The sequence below is a fragment of the Xiphias gladius genome, chromosome 22, assembly GCF_016859285.1.
Source record: "Xiphias gladius isolate SHS-SW01 ecotype Sanya breed wild chromosome 22, ASM1685928v1, whole genome shotgun sequence".
Taxonomy (NCBI): Eukaryota; Metazoa; Chordata; class Actinopteri; order Istiophoriformes; family Xiphiidae; genus Xiphias; species Xiphias gladius.
The window spans coordinates 18,930,321-18,949,130 of record NC_053421.1 but is presented as its reverse complement, the minus strand read 5'-3'; the positions used below and the strand labels follow the sequence as shown (position 1 = coordinate 18,949,130).

General features: G+C 41.7%; 2 protein-coding genes across 3 annotated transcripts; both read left to right on the top strand.

Moving 5' to 3' along the window:
• Window positions 1–433: 433 nt before the first annotated feature.
• On the top strand, window positions 434–13,164 carry arhgef5 (Rho guanine nucleotide exchange factor (GEF) 5). Of its 2 annotated transcripts, none has more exons than XM_040117476.1 (15): window positions 434–882; window positions 1,485–4,751; window positions 6,077–6,122; window positions 6,454–6,503; window positions 7,360–7,730; window positions 8,842–9,002; window positions 9,210–9,362; window positions 9,579–9,708; window positions 9,907–9,981; window positions 10,120–10,209; window positions 10,778–10,920; window positions 11,113–11,256; window positions 11,359–11,429; window positions 12,257–12,361; window positions 12,487–13,164. In XM_040117476.1, exons 2-15 carry the CDS (start codon window positions 1,505–1,507, stop codon window positions 12,627–12,629), a joined length of 4,929 nt encoding a protein of 1,642 aa, XP_039973410.1. In that variant the 5' UTR covers window positions 434–882; window positions 1,485–1,504; the 3' UTR covers window positions 12,630–13,164. The 2 variants fall into 2 exon arrangements, with proteins under 2 accessions (XP_039973410.1, XP_039973409.1); XM_040117475.1 differs by having other exon boundaries at window positions 1,485–5,441.
• A 487-nt stretch (window positions 13,165–13,651) lies between these two features.
• On the top strand, window positions 13,652–18,661 carry zgc:92606 (uncharacterized protein LOC100000242 homolog). The gene is made up of 5 exons (XM_040117401.1): window positions 13,652–13,860; window positions 15,548–15,685; window positions 15,942–16,008; window positions 17,327–17,445; window positions 18,140–18,661. The coding sequence occupies exons 2-5, from the start codon at window positions 15,548–15,550 to the stop codon at window positions 18,203–18,205; spliced, it is 390 nt and encodes a 129-aa protein (XP_039973335.1). The 5' UTR covers window positions 13,652–13,860; the 3' UTR covers window positions 18,206–18,661.
• The last annotated feature ends 149 nt before the right edge of the window (window positions 18,662–18,810 follow it).

Sequence of the window (18,810 nt, the reverse complement as noted above, 5' to 3'; positions counted from 1 at the left end):
AAAGCACTCATCGTTAAATAAATAATTCACAGATCAACACTGTAAAGCCCCTCTCATGGTTTTACTCCTCTGTGATTGCTTAATCTTGTTCTTTTTAACAGTTTATGTTTCCCTTTCTCTCCCCTTTTTTTCACTACCTCTCAAGGGAATGTAGGGAAGTTTTTATAGGCCTCAGTGAGCTCCTCCAGTGTGTGTGCACTCAATCCTCACTCTCTTTCTCCCCTCCCCCACTCTCCCTTGTAGCTCTTACCTTACCTGGCTGTGTGTTTTGTTCAGACACACCCGGGTACTCCATACCAACCAATCGCTGCTCCAAGGGAGACACACCAAGGAGGTGTACTTCCTGTGTTTTTCGTGAGAGAAGAATGGGGCAGGAGAGAGAAGAGAGTTGTGTACTTTTTTTTTTTTTTTTTTTTTGCCAGAGGGGGTCTACACAGGCAGTCCTATCGGCAGTAGAGGGGAAGGAAAAGGACTGAAGTAGTGGCTGGACGTGATAGATGTTTGTTTTATTTATGGGAGATCTCCATGTTCAGCAACAGCGACTGAAAGGACAAGACAGAGAGAAGGCGGAGGGCAAAGATAAGTGTCAATCTGTTGAGACTTGTTTGGGAATTTGAGGGAGGAGGGGAGGTGCGGAGACTGAGAGAGAGGCAACGAGAGAAAACCAACGAGAGTAAACATTAAGTTTTTGATTAGAGTTAATGTAGTGAGAGAGAAAGAAAAAGGCATTTCAGATTTATTTGAAAAAAGCAAGCCGTTTGTTATGTCATCTAGACAGTGTGAATACATGGAAGGAATTCCTATGTGTTGTGCAATCCCATGCTTTTGAGCTGAGCTGGACTGGAGGGGGCTGACTGGATCTCCCCAGGATACCACATTCAGGTGAGTCGCTTTACTATTTTTTCATGGATTACAGATGAACCCTTCTGTAGATTGCTTTCAGTTTGAACACAGTTTGAGATCTGGCTTACCTCTGGTTTACATGTTACATGCCGTGCCTATGTGTCACAGGCCCTTGCTTTCTAAAAGTCTTCTTTTGGTATGCCGTGCTTTGCAGGTCTGTGCTGCATTCTTCAATAACTGTGAGAGGGTGTCACCTTTTCTCTAACCTGCTTCTTCCTATGCTACTGTAAATTATTATGCAACTAGATCCAGGTTTATAGTATATAAATATATCATACGGGTTTTAGCTTGGAATTACAACTGTAGCTGTTAAGCGTGCTTGACAAAGTAAAATAACAGAATAACAGACTGAAAATCAGCTGAATTGTTGCAGAACTTTTCAAATTTAGCAGTGACATTAGTGGTATATACAGTAATTTTCCAGACAATTCATATTCAGCTCTTTGAAGTGAACTAAATATGTATGTTTGTAGAGCCTCCTCATTTTATTTAATTTGACCTGTGTATCAGTGATTTGTTACTGAAAATAGCTTGAGTGTTACTGCCTCATTTCTAAACTGATGAGTGTTACTGTCTTCTAGGTTCTCCATATTATGGTACAATGGGGACCAAAAGGCCCAGCTGCACCCTCTTTGACACTTTATCTAACATAAACACGTCTGACCGCAAGCTTCAGCCACGTGGAAAAATCTGCCGGGATCCTAGTCCCAGGCCAACGATGACTGCCCAGTCGGAGCGAGAGAGAGACAGCAACCGAGAGGAAGACCGGAGGAGGGAAAGAGAAATGGAGAAAATGAGAGACAAAGCAAGATACAAAGAAATGGACCCACGGGAGGGATACTATGAAAGAGCTCCTGCACCCAGGGCGAGAGAGGGAGAAAGAGAGTGGAGGGAGAGAGAAAGGAGGCAAGAAGGCGAGAGAAACAGAAACGGGTGGCCAGTGTCAAATGTAGAGAGGTACACTGACAGAGAGGTGGAAAGGGGGAAGAAAAAAGGCGATACATTTCCCAGAATGACAAAAAGCAGCGCAGAATGTGGCAGAAGAATGATGTCCACCACTGAGATTGGTGAAGAAAAAGAAGAATGGAGGCAGAGAGAGAGGCCGAGGCGAACAGAGACAGATGACTGGGGGAAAGACAGAGGGAAGGCATGGCAGAGAGAGAGGTACAGAGAGAGGGAAAGAGATGAGATCCGAAGCAGGGCAAGGGAAGAGGGAAAAAGGGGAGGAAGACCTGTAGAAGATGAGAAATTGCGACAGAGGGAGACATATCAGGAGTTTGATGCTGGTTTTCAAGACAGGGGAAGAGAAGTGGGTGATTCATGGGACAGAAGAGAAAGAGATGCAGCAAGAAAAAGAGAAAAGCCAAGGCCTAACATGGGAGAGAGGGAGGCCAAGATGACTTCCCCGCAAAGACAAAGAGACAGAGTGATCTACTCAGATAGGAAGGAGAGGGAAGAGGCGCACAGGAAAGAGGGAAGGAGAGACACCAGAAGTGAAGGAGACAGTGACGAGAGAGAGTTGAGGAGGGAAATAGTGAGGGACAGAGAGAGGGAGGAGTTGATATATCAACACAGCAGAAGTGAAGGGGACAACAAGGGCAAAAGGGCGAGGGAGAGAGATCAAAATAGGCAGGGATACAGGGAAGAGGACAGGCAGAGATACAGAGACAGAGAACGAGAAGTGGATAGAACCAGGAGGAGGGGAGTGGAAAAAGATAGGGAGAGGTACAGAGAGGTTGACAAGAGAGCAGCAATGGAGGCAGACAGGGAGGGAGAGAGATGGAAGGAAAGTGGGAGAGACTTCAAGGAAGACAGAGCGTGGTCAAATGACAGGAAAGAGGATGGTAGGTACAGAGAGTATGAGCAGAGGAGAGACAGAGAAAGAAAGGAGAGAGAGGCTGATCCCAGGTGGGATGATACAGCAGGCAGAAACAGCCGATCCCTGAACAAGACGGCTCCTAGGGTGCCACCCCAATCCCAGAGCAGTGGAGAGTGGAGCAGCGACATGGACAGTGAGACGAGATATAGAAGAGGTAGAGACAGTTATGAAGAGAGGGAATCGGGGAGAGAGAGCATTACTGAGAGTGAAATAGATTTAGAAGAACAGAGAGATCCAGAGAGAGCTGCTGAAAGTGGTCAAAGGGAGCAGAAAAGAAGTGAAAGACATGAGAGAGATAGAGGAGAAATATCCGGCAGCATGCCAGAGCCGAGAAGGATGTGGTTAGAGCCGCAGAGGGGTAAGAATAGTAAAAAAGAATTTGTAGACAGAGAGAGACACACAAAGCGGAAAGAGAAGAGGAGAGAAGAAGGGAGGAGTATGGAGTCACAGGAAGGGTGGGGAAGAGAGGGAAGACTGGAAAAGGAGGAACCAGATGAGAGGTGCTTGGAAAAAAGCAGTTACATACGAAGACATGCAGGGAGAAATGAGTACAGGGGAGACATAGAGAGGGCGTACGAGGGTATCAGTGTAGATGGAGAGGAGGTGGGAGAGGTCTGGAGAGAGACAGATAAGGGAAGGAAGGAATATTGGTCTGACAGCAATGGTGGGAGAGAGAGAAGCTGGCAGAGGGATGCAGAGAGAGAGAACATGGCAGATAACACGGAGGAGAGTGACAAGGAGGAAGACGGTGGGAGCGATTACTTGGCCTACTCCAACAAAGAAGGAGGAAGTGACTCAGGGTGGAAGCAAGAGAGAGATGGGATGCTGTCCGGAGAGGACGGCTTTGTGACCGTGTCCAGCAGCGGAGACGAGGAGGATGACAGAGAGGACGATGAAGATGAGGAGTTTGAGGACTGCCAGGAGTTCTGGGAAGGTGGAGTTGCATATGACGGCTCCTCACCTGTTGGCTTCAAGGGGTATGAGGGAGATGAGGAGAAGGAAGGGGAATGGACAATGGGGAAGGAGGAGGCCCTTGATGAGGGGGAAATGGGGAGGGAAAAGCAGCGGAAGTACGTGTTCTGTGTGATTGGGCAAACCTTGCCCCAGTCGAAACTTGGAGATATGTCACCGTCACAAGTTGATCAGATAGAAAGTGTTGAAAGAGACAAAAAAATTCTAGGAAGGTGTCATCACTGTAGCGATGACGTTGCACAGAGACCTCAGGATGATAGGCATCTGACACTGAGTAGACACGAGGAACACCCAGTCATCAACAACCAGGACACAGAAGGCAAGAGTGAGCATGACACAGCAAGGAAGGAGAGGTTCGCCATAGGAGAAACAACTATAGTGGATATCAGATACAGAGCGTCTTCAGAGATTCAAGACACAGAGACTGGAGAGGAAATGAGGAGCAAAGTGGAGCACCCAAATGCTGAAACAGGGCAGATTAAAAGAGACTCAAAGACTGAAAGACTCCTCATAGAGTGGAGAGAAAAAAATAAAGAACTGGCTGAAAGAGAAATGGGGGAACTTTCTCCGGTCCCGAGTAATCCCTATGCTTATGTTTGTTCTCAGGACAGTTTTGAACAAATTCAACCCATCTTCGATGGGATAAACACTGGAGCAATGAGTCCAGAAGAGGTGGAGGCCATTCGAATCCGAATGAGTGGGGCATGGAGCATGTCTGAGGAGCCCAAACGGCATTCCCAAGCCCCCCACCTGAAATGGGCCAAAAACGTGGTTCGTGAGATCCTGGGAAACTCAGAGGAACAGACTGTGGATGAACTGGACTCAGAAAAACAAGGACATCAAGTAGTCAACCAGTCTGAGACAGTGATCAAGGACAACACACAGCAGGAGGAGGTTTCACAAGGGACTGGAGAGATTCCTGTTGTTAAGTTGAACGAACATCACTCTCAGGCAGAGTTGGAGGAGGAAGAGCCGTTGGAGGTGGAGGGATTGAGAGGTATGGGGCAGAGCCAAGCTGACATGCATGCTGACCAGTTCACAGCTATGCATGATGACACACCCACACACACTCATGCTGACACACTGTTAGACACAGAAGGGGAGGAGGATCACAGTGTGGACAAAGAGACTGAGCCTTCTGGTGGCCCTCAGTTAGAAAAGGCAGATATAGAGGTGAAAATTACTCAAGAAGGAGGCGATGAGGTTACATTATCAAAAACAGAAAAAGAAGAAAGCAAAGAGAAAGAAGTGGAAATGTATTTATCTGTGAGCAACACACTGTACAAGCCTCACAGCTGCCCCATTCTTAATTATGGATCTGATTCTGATCTCCTCATCCCCTCCAGAGAGGGTAAGAGCCATGAGGAGGAAGACAGAATGGGTGAAAGTGAACAGGACAGGCAGGGAGGAGAGGCCGAGCAGAGGGGTACCGCAGTGGAGGCAGGAAAGACGAGTGTAGGAGAAGAAATTGAGGTGGAAAGCAGTGAAGGAGAGGTGGTGGCAGAAAGGGAAATAGAAGGAGGGACTCTGGCGAGCACCTGCAGTTTCCGAGATTTGGGTCCCGAGGCTCGAATACGAAGGAGGGGAATCCGTAAAACCACTGAAAGAAGAAATGGAGAGCTTGTAGAAGTGGAAGAAGTGGAAGGTGTTGGAAGGGATCGCAGAACCAGAATATTCTCTACAACAGGTAAAGACAGAAAATTGAGGATTGAAACAATCGTTATCTGCTCAAATCAGTCACAATGTTTTCAGAAAGGCAGATAATTACCTCACCTCTCCTTCGACTTTGATTTTTACTTTCTGTCCAGGGTACCATCAGTCAGCATTGCAGATTATTTATATTATTTAATCAGACATATTTTCTAGACTAGATTACCCACAGAGAAAAAAGCCCCTAAAATTAACCTGTGTGTTTTCCTTCTGTCTTTCTTACATCATTTTGTTGTTACATCAGTCACAGAATCAGAAATCTAAGGCTGGCATCTGCGGGTAGATATTGTCGCCGTGCTGATCTAAACACATTTCATTACCTTTAAACTGGAAACTGCGTCACAGTGCTGTGGTTAAAGGTGGGGGTTGGAGATAAGTGGAGCTATAGAGAGCATGAGTCAAAAGGCTTAGGTGGATCTTGGTTTGAGTTATAACACGAGAAGCACGAGTTTTGGAAACACACTAATCTCTTCTGCAATGCTTTTTGTAGCAGGGTTCCTAAGTTAACTAACCATTATTTATTTAATTTATTGTCTATTTATTTATAGTATAGTGCACTGAGAGGTATGCTGCTGTATAATGTTTCGACGAACGGATACTTTTTTATTTCAGATGATGAGGATGATCGGAGCAAAAGCTGGGGAGAAGTGGAGCTGAGGTGAGTGAAACAAAGACATAACCAACATGGTAAATTTAATTGGGATACATCCTAATTTACAGTTGTGGCCAGGACCAGGACCTATCTACTTCTTTCACATATTTAAATATTAACTTAGTTTCCCTGATATAAAAAACTGTCAGGGTTCAGCTCTTGGAGGGACAATGCTATAGTTCTGTAGTGTAGTCACCCAATGCAATCTTATATTTGCACATTCAATGCAAATGTTCCACTCTAAAAAGCAGTTTTTGACAGTTGTAGTCAGCTTTTTTTAACACAATGTTCATGGTTATAAATAAATTGTTGTTGTGACTCTCTCTTGGCACTGTAGGAATGTTTTGGACACGATTGAAAGAAAGAAAAGGAATTCAAAGTTTTTCAGTGAGTATCTCCGCTCCTCCCTTTATTTTTGCTGGATTCAGGCCATGCACCTTAAAAGCATTATATGAACTCTTCATATAAAAATACAAATCAAGCCTATTCATTCATGCCTATTTTAAAAATGTATTGTCCCATATTACGTCTTTTACAAGTTTAATTAATTTTAATTATTTTTAAAAAAAATCATCTACAGTTTAGTTTCATAGGAAATCTTAAGACTCATTATTAGAAAAGGCTGTTTAGGTGATAGAGACGTGTCCTCAGATCATATCTGCTTTGACTGTGGAAAAGAAAAGCATGACGCATGTTGAGCATTTCCCTTCAATGTGCGTGATTCATCTCTGTTTAAATACAGCCTCACTAATTGTTTATCTCTTACACAGTACAAGTTGGCTTGAATCTATATGACACACTAAGGAAATTAAATCTATGTGCAGTTTACTGTTGGCTCACACCATTTAAAAATTATGTTGTAAACAATCTAAAGTGGTAGCAGTTCTCTGAGCCTATGATTCACATGGATATTACGAGAAATGGGGCAGTGTGTGTGTGTGTGTGTGTGTGTGTGTGTGTTTCCTGTATATGTGTGTGTCTGTGCAAGCCACAGACAGGTTTCTGCAAGCATTCATATCTCCTAACTTAAGGGAAAAACAGCTGCTGCTGTGACTTTGCATTCCGACAAGTATGTGTAAAAGGAATGTCAAATGCAAACAACTCCTCTTGGCTTACACTGTTCCTGTCTCTGTCTATCTTCTTCTCGTTGCTTCCTGTATTTTTCAACCTTCATTTTCATTTTCTCACTCTTCTCTGTCTTTCTGTCTTGCTTTGTCTGTTTCACTTCCTCTCCATCTCCCAGATGCTGCCCAGCTCTACCAGCAGTACAGTGAGGCCGCACAGAACTTTGAGATCCTGCGTCAGTCTCGCTCCGATGTCCTGTCTGTGTGCGAGGACAATGCCCCCTCTCCGGCTCCCTCACCTCCTCCTGCCCGCAGACCTTTACCTCCCCTACCTCCTGTCCCGCACCCCCACTCCTTGTCCCACACAGGGTCCATCACCAGTGTCAAAAGCTTGCCTGTTCCTGAGCCTCCCAAGAGCGAGGGCAGGCCTTCCTCTCCACGTCTTTCCATCTCACTCACACAGTCGGCCACATTGTGGCGTGACCTGCCAGGGGTCAGGAACAGCGGTGAGCTGGAGGAGCTCACAGAGGACCAGGGGCGACTACAGGAGGTAACACATTGTCATACTACACATATGAGAGTCTAGTTACCACTTGATAAAATTTCTCATACTGCATTTATGAGGGATTTTCCCTTCCCAACGTCCTGAATTTCATTGAGGTAGAAATTTTGTGCCAGTATCTTTCCCACGACTGAGGTGCAAACCGTCACACAGTGCTTTTTATGTTGCTTGAATTTTACTTTATCTAAAAGGAGGGTTTCAAGTTTCAGAATTATAGTAATGCATTTTTAAACTTCTTTGGAAAGTTAATGGCACAACATTCATGCCTCAATGAAATTGAGGAGAATGCTTCAGGCATTTAAGTGGTTGGTGGTTCTTTCCTTTTTTCCTCCAGCTTTACTTCCTGATCCATTTTGTTTAATCGATTTTAATCTTGTTTAATTGGAAATTTTGATTGGATCAACTAAAATTGTATGTTTTTTTATTTTATTTACAGTAATGATTAAGCAATGTAAGATGTAGGTTTCATTAGCTGAAAAGTTACTGGCACAATATTCCTGCATCAATGAAATTCAGGAGAATCCTCTGTGACGATTTTTCTCATGATTCCTGCAGCTTTACATATCTCATGAATATGAAATGTCCTGTTTGAGGTTTTTAAAGGAAATTTCACCAGCTACAGTTTTAGTGATTCACCTCCTTGTGCTTGTTTACTAATTTAAAGTGACCAGATTGCTTTGGGCGTACTTTCACATCGGCAGCTTTTATACTGTTTCATTTGATGGCAACTTCTGGGAAATGGCATGACTTACATGAATCAGCTTCGTACTGCTATTACCTCACACTTCAAACTACTAAAATCACATAAACTAGTCAGACTTGCCACATACCAGAATAACCCTCCCATTAACCTGGTTTTTATTGTTAGATGGGTGTCTCTTACCAGAAGATGTGATTGCATAAACATGTTGTGTTTCTGTGGTACTTTATGTTATTGCATGTAAACTTAAAACAGACATGTGTCTGAAGTGGAACACTTCCACTTGTGAAATCAGGTTCCTTTGTTAGTCACACTCTTATTAGCTATAATTTACTGTCTAGTTTTGTCTTGCTCAATGTGTTTTCTTATTATTTCTGTCCTTTGTGTTTTGTGCTCTAGGTGAGATTTGAAGTAGTGACCTCAGAAGCCTCCTACTGTCGGAGTTTGGACATTGTTGTTGAACATTTTGTCAAGTCAAAACAGCTGGGGGCGCTGTTGACCACTCAAGATAGAAACTGGCTGTTTTCCCGGCTGGCTGACGTTCGTGCCATCAGCCACAGGTTAGAGATGTTAAACATTTACCAGAGCAAGTTCTTTATCCATTTGAGCAAGGTCTATATTTCTACATTAAAATATATCTCTCAGGCAAAACCATTGCATCTGACATGAATAAGCGATGATCAACCATGTTTGAGTTGTGCAGATACAGTTTCTCAAATTCATGGGAGAAATTATCTTAAAACAGTTCTCTGTGGGTTTTGTTTTAGTTTTTTGTCAAAGCTGGAGGAGCGGGTGGAAACAGACATCGTGCACTTCACCGTGTGTGATATCATCGCTCGGCACTGTCAGCGCTTCAAAATGGTTTATGTGCCCTACCTCACCAACCAGTCCTACCAGGATGCCACCTACCAGAGACTCATGTAAGCCGTCCAATCAAGCTTTTGTGTTTTCTATATAGGAAGATAATTTTTGTTGGACTCTTGGTAATGGATCCAGCAAGAACCATAGCAGGACCATATACTCTCTCTGAAACCAATACTTTCCAGCAGTGAATGTGATTTCCGGTTCATAAAAACTTCAGCTTTGGTCTGTATCTTTTTATCTGTCTGTGCCTTAAAATTCTCTCTTTCTTTCAGGAATGAGAATCCAGGGTTCAAGCGGATTGTGGAAAAATTAGAGAGGAGTCCTGTTTGTCAGAGACTTCCTCTTCGTTCTTTCCTTGTCCTTCCTTTCCAAAGGATCACAAGAATAAAGCTGCTGGTCCAGGTGTGTGTGTGTGTGTGTGTGTGTGTGTGTGTGTGTGTGTGTGTGTGTGTGTGTGTGTGTGTGTGTGTGTGTGTGTGTGTGTGTGTGTGTGTGTGTGTGTGCAGGCTCTCTGAAATTATAAAGGTTGATGTTCACTATATGATCAGTCCTATACCTTCTTATCTAACCTTGACACACACACACACTGTTTCTGTCCAGAACATTGTGAAGAGGACAACTCCAGGTACTGCGGAGGCGACGCAGGCCATCAAAGCTTTGAAACTTCTGGAGAAGGTACAGTAGGAGCCCCTTTCCATTCTACAATAATGTAGGACAGTAATATTTTAACATTGCTGTAAAATATCCTGGTTATTTTGGACTCCTTGGTGAAAAATCTGTTTGTTTTTTTTCTTTCATTCATCTCTCCTTTAGCTGATTCAAGAGAGTAATGATAGCATCTCTCAGATGAAAAACATCGAGTCCCTGGTCTCGCTTAGTGCTAAGGTTGACTTTGAGTGCAGGGTAAGTAATGACTACCGGGGATAGTGGGAGAAAATCAATGAGACCACATTGTGATGATATGATCATATCAAAATCCTGTTGTCTAAATTATTTTTTCCTAGCAAACTGTAATTAAAAATGAACAAAATAACATACTGATGTTTTTATTGCATGTGAAGAATTTTATCTGATGTAATTGAAAACATATGAACATAGTTATTTGCATTGAACATTAACTGAATTATTTTAAATTTAATTTTACATATTTGTGCTATATTATGATACCAATAACAAAAAACAATGTTTTAATATATCATTGCTTTGATTTCAACCATAGTTTCGAAAACTAATGAGTACTTCTCCTGGTTGTTTGTAGTGATATTTATGGAAACTACAACAAAATAAATAATGTCACAAAAATGATCTTAATTCAAGGTCCACTTGCTAGCTTTTTATGATGCTTTCAACTGCATCAAGGACTTCATCAGCGGATGGAGTTACCTCAGCCGTCACGGAGATGGCTAAAAATGAATGATATACTAACATTGCTGTCTTTTGTCTCTCTGTTTCCTGCGTGTGTGTGTTACAGACTCTCCCTCTGATCAGTCAGTCTCGGAGGTTGGTGCGGGAAGGACCGGTCACCGAGCTGATGGATTTCTCTCTAAAAGACACAGAGAGGAACATTTACTTGCACCTGTTCAATGACTACTTACTACTGTCATTACAAAAAGAGTGAGTCAACAAACATGTTGTTTTTTTTTAATGTTAGAACAATCCATCGCCAACTGCCACATCCCTGACTACCTTGTGCAAGATCCTGTTTTCCTCATATCTACAGTCTTTTATTGTCCCTTCAATCTTATCACAGTTTTTCCTTCCACATTTTCATTTGTCTTTTGAAATTTTGCTGTCTGCTCTTTCCAGAGGTGGAAGATTTACAGTAATTGACCACTCTCCTGTATCAGAGCTACGTGTAGAGAACTGCCGTGTAAAGCTTCACTCCTTGCAGAAGAACCTGTTCCGGCTGCACATGTCACACAAATCCCTGCTGCTAAGGACTGACACACAGTAAGAGATTGAGACAGTGGCAGGAATGTCTGTATTGGTTATCACAACACAAAAGTGGTAAAAGTGGCAGAATATACACCCATCTTTGTTTTTTTCCTTCAGGAGTGATAAGCTTCGTTGGATATCTGCCCTATCCCAGCCACATCCTGAAATAGATTTTTCTGCAGCTCAAGGTAAACCATTTATCATGGTTTAGATGTCGCAAAGTGCTGAATACTAAAATGAACATTGAACACCAAAATAAAATGGCAAACAGTATGTATAGTCCACCATCTCGAAAACGGGGATGATCTAAAGCCACATTTATATCATATCATGCAGAAAACATGAGTGGGCAGGCGGAGGAAAAAAATGGTCACGTCAGGCTGTGAGTTTTAATAATGAGTTAGAAAAATGGGGAATTTCTGAAAACTACAAAATCCCCCACTTGGCAGAAAGAACTGTCAACAAACAAATGCCAAAATGGCCACAAAGCCATCATCACACAAAGTGCAATGCAAATTCATTCCAGTGTTAAGACTAATGCACTCTGTGACTAACCTGCAACAATGTGATGTGAATGGAGCATTGCATACACCAGACTTTAATTTGACTTGTCCAAAACAGGTGTAATGAAAGGACATGCACAGCCACACAGGTGTTTACAGTTATTCTGGCTGATTAGTCATCTAGTCCGATGGAAGTTGGGTGGATCTAATTTGTGAATTACATGATGTCAACAAACTCTATTTACTTATAAGAATGATAAAAGTGTACTTTGCAACAAAAGCATGAGGGGAACGAGGGAGATGTCAGTTAAGGGGTGTCTGTCCAGGCCCACACGGTCCTGGGAAGAGGTCTAATTTGGCAGCATAGGTGAAAACACCTATGTGGGTGAACTGCAGGTGTTTAAGAGCCTTACAAAAGTACACTCACTCCCTGAGCATTATAGCACTTATTGTAGTGACCTATTGACCCTAATGACTGTAGGTTTGACTTCTTTCTTCTCCTTCCCGTGTAGATTTTCCACAGATGCAGTGTATTCGAGCTTTTGTTGCCCAGCAGCCTGATGAGCTGTCCTTAGAAAAGGCTGACATTGTTCTAGTGCACCAACAAAGCAGCGACCGTAAGATCATCACACTACTCTTTCAGTCATTCCCCTGTATGAACTGCCATTCAACTATCCACTGTGTGATTGTTACACAGAATAAGCATTCAGTTCCTTTGTGTTGGATTCTTTCTTTTTCACAGATTGGGTAGAGGGGACCAGACTGTCCGATCGGCATCATGGATGGGTGCCCGAGTCCCATTTGGAAATCATAAGCAGCTCAAGAGTCCGACAACGCAACCTGTCAGATGCACTCAAACTCACAACTGCCACAGCTGCAGTTTGAGCAGGACACGCAGAGTGGGACTACACAGTGGGACATCCTGGATGCACAGTAAAGGATAAGACACTCAGTAGTCTACTTCAAACTGCTGGAAACTGGACAGTGGACATTTAGTGAACCAAATGGAAATGCTGTGAGAAGGCATCTCAATGTAGCATTGTTTCACTCGGTGGAACAATATATTGCCATAAAGCAATGCAGGAACTGCTGAGGCCTACCTGAAAGACATTAAAGGTGTTGTGACTGCATTAACTGTCATCTATGTCACAAACAACATTGTGTGTAAGATAATAAATCAATGGACAGGTGTTTTTAGAAAGGGAAATCGCCTTTTTTCCAAGAATTTTTTTTTTGTGTTTATCCTGAAATTAAACTGATGTTAATGATGTATTTTTTATTGAAAATTGGGCCCCTGCATGCAGGAGAGCTGATGGAAATCATGCAAAATGTACAACAGAAACAAGTCAAAGATGCCAAGAGCTTCATAGGTTACACAGTGAAAACATTTCAATAAACTCAGATTGGTGCAATAAAATCACTTCCGAACATCAGCATGCCTTACTGAGAATGATCTGTGTCTTATTTCCTTAATTATAAAAGGTGTTTTGATCATTTAGAGATCTAACTGTGGCAACTTGTACATCGGCTGCGACGTTGCACGTCCACAGCGAGCTTTTACGAGTTGCACGTAATTACTGGTATATGTGTGCAGGAGCTGTGTACAGAACAAATTGAACAGTGCAGACACTGGAAAAAAAAAGCATGTACCCTAAGCACGTAGCCTGGCTGAGGCGTGACCTTATGCGTGACCCCATGTCGGCCTGCTCCAGTTTTCCAAGAACAGCTATTGCTCAAATGTGCCATCCGTCAGAGAAAATGGGCCGATAACAAGAGGAGATAGACAGCAGCACCTATCCAATAAACGCACTGTAAAACAGCCTTCGTTTACCTCTGAGTGGCCATATTCCACTGTCAATCTTCACAGTCGTCTCTGATTGGTCACAGATGTGGTGGGCGGGCTTTGCAGTATTTGTTGTTGTTTTCGTTGAGCAGAATAAGTAGACCAGACGACATCTTTGAAATTGATCGCATTCCTGTACGTTATGACTGTCTTTTGAGCTAAAATTGTTCACCCCGAGCATTTGTTTTGAGAAAGTTGACGACACACTGGACCGTTGGTTTATATCTGGATTTGTCCTGTTTTGAGTGAAACTTGTTTTTGTCTTTTTCAAAGGTATGTGACGAGTAACGTTTTGTTGCTCCGTTAACTTCGGTTGTTAGCATTACCGTTTTTAGCTGATTCCGGATACGGTTCGCAAAACCACCCTCTGCATGTTATATTATGGATGCAGAGACTACATAAATTCGTGTAGCTGGTTTGGTTGTTTTCAGTGTATCAGTCTGGGAATGAAGGCAGGTTAGCTGATCTCTGTGCTTTTGTTGTTAAAAGTGACGTGGCCTTACTTGACGATGACCCCAACAACCACAACTTTGTGTCTTCGTGATCACAACAGTCTTTGTACACTGATTTAAAAAAAAAAAAAAAAAAACGACAAGTATGATCAATTTGACTCTCAGTAGTGACTGACCATGGAGGGATATTTTGTGGATGAGTGTTTTTATCGTCAGCTTCACCCTCTCCCCACTGATCCTGCCGTGTACCCCGCCCAGAGCCAGTAGTAAATAGGGGCATGGCTGTGTCCTGTGTGCGAAAATCATCTCAAACGGGATAATTCTCGGCTTTCTGAAATGAGAGGATTGGAAAATCGTGTTTACTCCGTTTATAAGGCCCGCATTTCTGACAGCATGGTGTAAAAATCATCAACTATATATCTACTACAATTACTGTATTTTATAGAAATTCAATTGATAATTCAGTGTTTGAGATAACCAGATTGAAATGTCGGTTTTGGGGCCAATCCGGTAAATTACACAAGGGCTACGACTAGCGATTATTTATTTAATATATTTAATTGTTTATTTTCCGTTTATTTTTTTCGATTAATTGTTTAGTCTGTGAAACGTAAAGATTTTAGTTTTTAAAAAATGGCCATCACAGCTTTGCAGAGCCAACGGTGACGTCTTGAAATTGTTTTTTCAGACCTAAAATCTAAAACAAAAAAGATAATCAATTCACAATGACATGATTAAAAGAAAACCTCTCATGTAAGAGGCTGGAATCATAGAATATTGTGTTTTGGTTTTTTTTGGTTTTGTTTTTTTACTGTTTTTGTTTGAATAATGACTGAACCCATAAATCAGCTATGAAAATAGTTGCAGATTATTTTCCTGTCAGTTGATTAATCAACTAATTGAAAACTACTTACTACTACTACTTAATTGAAAATTAAACTACTTGTTTCAGCTCTGTCTACCCAAAAACACACATAAAGCGGTCTTACTTGCAACTAGAGCTGCAACTCAATTGACAGCAAAAAATGAATTGGCAACAATACTAATATTAGATTAATCCTTTAAACCATTTTTAAAGAAGTAATAGTGAAATGTAGATACCTCATCACATTGATGCAAAAATACTGCAAATCCACTAGTGCCATAAAGCAGTCATTCTCACTGATTTGCTGCCCTGCCGCAATGGCTGAATACAACCACGTATATAGGAGTAGCTACGCTGGTAAAAATGTGATGCAAAAACTATTTCACTTGACAGACGGGTATTCTCATACCGCCCACTTCTTATATTTTATGGCCTCTACAAAACACTTGATTAAAAGATGCCTGCATCTCATCTAGCAACAAACAATGATGTGGTCTTTAGGCTGTTAGTATCACTTGTTGACTGAATGCACTGTTTGGTGAAGTCAGCCAGTCCTCTGTCTCCTTTGTCTGCTTGGTAAATAATGCTATTGTGAGGGACTTGATGTTTTCATGTGTTGTTTGTTTCCTTGTGTTGTTGTCAGATGGGCAGTCAGTACCAACGCTCAGTACCACTAGAGGTGAGGAGAGCGGAGGGCGAGAGAGTTCGGGCCAAACATCCTGACAAGATACCGGTCAGTATGACAACTGGCTTATTTATCAATAACATGTTGTATTTACTGTAAGTGATCTTCAAACAGTTAAACTGGATTAAGGAATTATTTTTGATAATCACAATCATCTAGACCTTTATTTAAGGCCAGTTCACCAAATAAAAGGCTAGATCTGTGGTTTCTTACACTCATTTTAACTGTAAAGTAGTGTGAATTTATTGATTGTTGTTTAGATTTAAGTACATGAACATAATCTTGCTCTCTTTTAATGAAAAAATGAGTACTATTTGCTCTTGGGCTTTGTTTTTTTTTTTTTTTTTTTGAGAGGGGAGAGGAGAAGGTCCCCCCCCCGCTGGGACAAGAAGAAAGAGAAAGTGCCTCAGATTTAACAGGTGAAATGCACGCACCTACGCACGCACACACACACACTCACACACACACACACACACACACACACACACACACACACACACACACACACACACACACACACACACACACACACACACCCAAACAATTCACAAGCCCAGTTTTATTCTTTCAGATGTCTCACATCTATCACATAAGCTAGATCTCACAAATTTCCACATTGCAGCAAAAAATTTGACTCCCAGAATATTCAGAATGCATAGAAAAAGGGGCCCTGTGTAAGATTTGAACAGCTCAATCACCCACAGTTTTATTGATTGTTATTATAGCCCAACCAATTTATTTTTGAAGATGATACGGATATTGTTATTTGGAAGTTTAAAATAATATAATTATTATACATTGGTCAATAGTAATTTTTTAAAAACATAAACACATAACAGACAATCATGATATGGATCCCTTGGACATGTTACAGTTTAGAAATAAACTTGCTCACACTGCTCACTGGTGGACAAACTGTAAATGACCTCAAATCAAGTTTGGCATTTCTGCACTGTAGTTTCGTGTTACTTATCAGCTGACATATACACAGATATATCTGCAGTAAGCTAATATGGGGTAATATATCGACCTGGCTGGTTTATCAGTCTAACACTAATGGTTACATAAGCCACCTCTGACTTGGACGAGGCCAATTCAAGCTTGAGTGGCTGGCTAACTCGCTGCTGATGCCCCATCCAAGCCTTGATGAACTGATCAAGGTGACACTAATCTGTTTACATCTTTTGACAGGCCTGTTTTTGCCTTGTGCTCTGAATATATAGACCTTTGTCACAGCAGACGTTTTGACATGTCATAACAGTGAGAGCACAAGTGTATTTAATGACATTGATCATGGCTGCATTCCACTGAGGGGGTCTCCTGGTATTGTGTGTGCTGGCTGCTCACTGGGACATTTAAAGGACCTGAGCCATGGTTAATGTTGGATAGCCAGAGAGTGTACAGGATTCATCTGGCTGGTTTATTATGAGTTCCAGTGTTGTGGATCTCAATTTGTAATTGCAAATTACTCTTTATAGCTTTATTTTTTCTTTCTTATTGGATCTGATGATGTTTTCTTAAAGCCTGCGCCTGCTTTGTTTAGTATCACTGAATCTGGCTCGAACCTGACCAGCGACCTAGTCATCTGCCACACTTTGTTGTTTTCTTGCTTACACAGTAGATTCATGAATCTACTGAATCTGATGGTAGACTCATGAATCTACTGTGTGTGTGACCCCCCCACTCACCATCTTGCTCTTTCTTTCTCTCTCTCTCTCTCCCCATCCTGTTGTTTAGTGGGCCAGTTGTGCTTCCTGATCCGTCAGCGTGTGTCTTTGAGACCAGAGGAGGCACTATTCTTCTTCGTCAACAACTCCCTTCCCCCATCCAGCTCCCCTCTTTCTGCTGTATATGAGGTAACTGCAGCTGTCCACACACATCCTCACATTTACATGAGGATCCTCCCCAACGCACACACTTGACCAGCAGGAGTACAAACATATTTACAGACATTTGCAGATCAGTGTCCTCTTCTGAAGCTATACACGAGTCCACAGCTACATTATTGAGACGTTTCAGCTTACACGTAAACATTTTCACCCTTCCCCCTCAACACAACATACCAAAAATGTCTTGCCTGCTAGGCTGTGCTAGATGAAAATCTGTTTAGACAGCAGTATTACTTCACTTTCTGTGATTTCACAAATAGCTCACCAGTAACACAATTTCAATGTAAACAAAACAAAAAAAAACCTTGCCGACCGTACTGATTTCAGTCTTTCGGAAAGTGAAAAATCAGCAGTTTGTTGTGTGCTCAAGAAAGCGCAGTTTGTTCGTATTTTGAACTTGGTGACGGTTACTAAGGCATAAAGCCAACATGTAATCAGAGTAATTTTCGTGTTAATTTTATAAGAATCTTTTTTTTCCCCAAGTAATTAAATTAGGTGGTCGCATAAATTGCTGACTGCAATTTTCATGTAGAAACAAAAGTTTAATTTGCTTATTGGGCAATTTTTACGTTAGAAGAGAGGTTTCAGTCTGCGTGCGCACTCTTGACGGTACTGTTGTCATGCTAAATTATGCATCGTTCTGTGCTTCGTTGTGTTCCAGGAGCACCATGAGGAGGACCTGTTTCTCTACATGACCTACAGTAATGAGAGTGTGTATGGTGCCTGAGGGACGACAAAAGACTGGAGAAAGAGACAAAGAGATAATGAGAGGTGACTAAGTGAGATTGTCTGAGGAATAAAGAGTTAAGGCTATTTGTAATGTTTCACACCACTATTATTTTCTATTATATTAGTTTTGATAAGTAACTACAGTACATGGTGGAAGAAAGGCTTTGCAAAAGGCAGAGTTTGCTGGTAGGGTTTCAGCTTTGTCAGTATTTCGGGGTTGAGCATAATGCATTTTATTACACTTCACGTTATGTTGATTCCTTATATGGTGGAAGGAGAAAGAGGAAAGTTGAAAAGAAAGAAATAACGCATTGAAAAGGAAGTTATTGTAATTATGTTGAGAGAACTCTCGTTATCTTTCTCAGTCATCTGTATTTAATGCAAATAGTATTTTTTCTTTTGTAAATTAATACCAATTTTTTGTGGAAAATAAAGATGAAAATGCAAAAATTCAGATTTCTTGTCCTTCTGTTAATGTGTGCGTGTGTCTCCATCTGCCAAACCTGTGGCTTAAGATGTCAGTAGAAAAAACACAGAAATGAAAATTGAATTCAAAACCTTTTAATTGCTACGCATTGAATATTTTAGATTGAAGTTTTCATT

Coding starts and splice junctions, on each gene's coding strand:
- zgc:92606 (XM_040117401.1), top strand. CDS start 15,548: ATGGGCAGTCAGTACCAACGCTCAGTACCACTAGAGGTGAGGAGAGCG. Junction 15,686..15,941: donor ATAACATGTTGTATTTACTG/TAAGTGATCTTC, acceptor TTTTTTTTTGAG/AGGGGAGAGGAGAAGGTCCC. Junction 16,009..17,326: donor AAGTGCCTCAGATTTAACAG/GTGAAATGCACG, acceptor CCTGTTGTTTAG/TGGGCCAGTTGTGCTTCCTG.
- arhgef5 (XM_040117475.1), top strand. CDS start 1,505: ATGGGGACCAAAAGGCCCAGCTGCACCCTCTTTGACACTTTATCTAAC. Junction 9,982..10,119: donor CTTTGAAACTTCTGGAGAAG/GTACAGTAGGAG, acceptor TCTCTCCTTTAG/CTGATTCAAGAGAGTAATGA. Junction 11,257..11,358: donor CTGCTAAGGACTGACACACA/GTAAGAGATTGA, acceptor TTTTTCCTTCAG/GAGTGATAAGCTTCGTTGGA.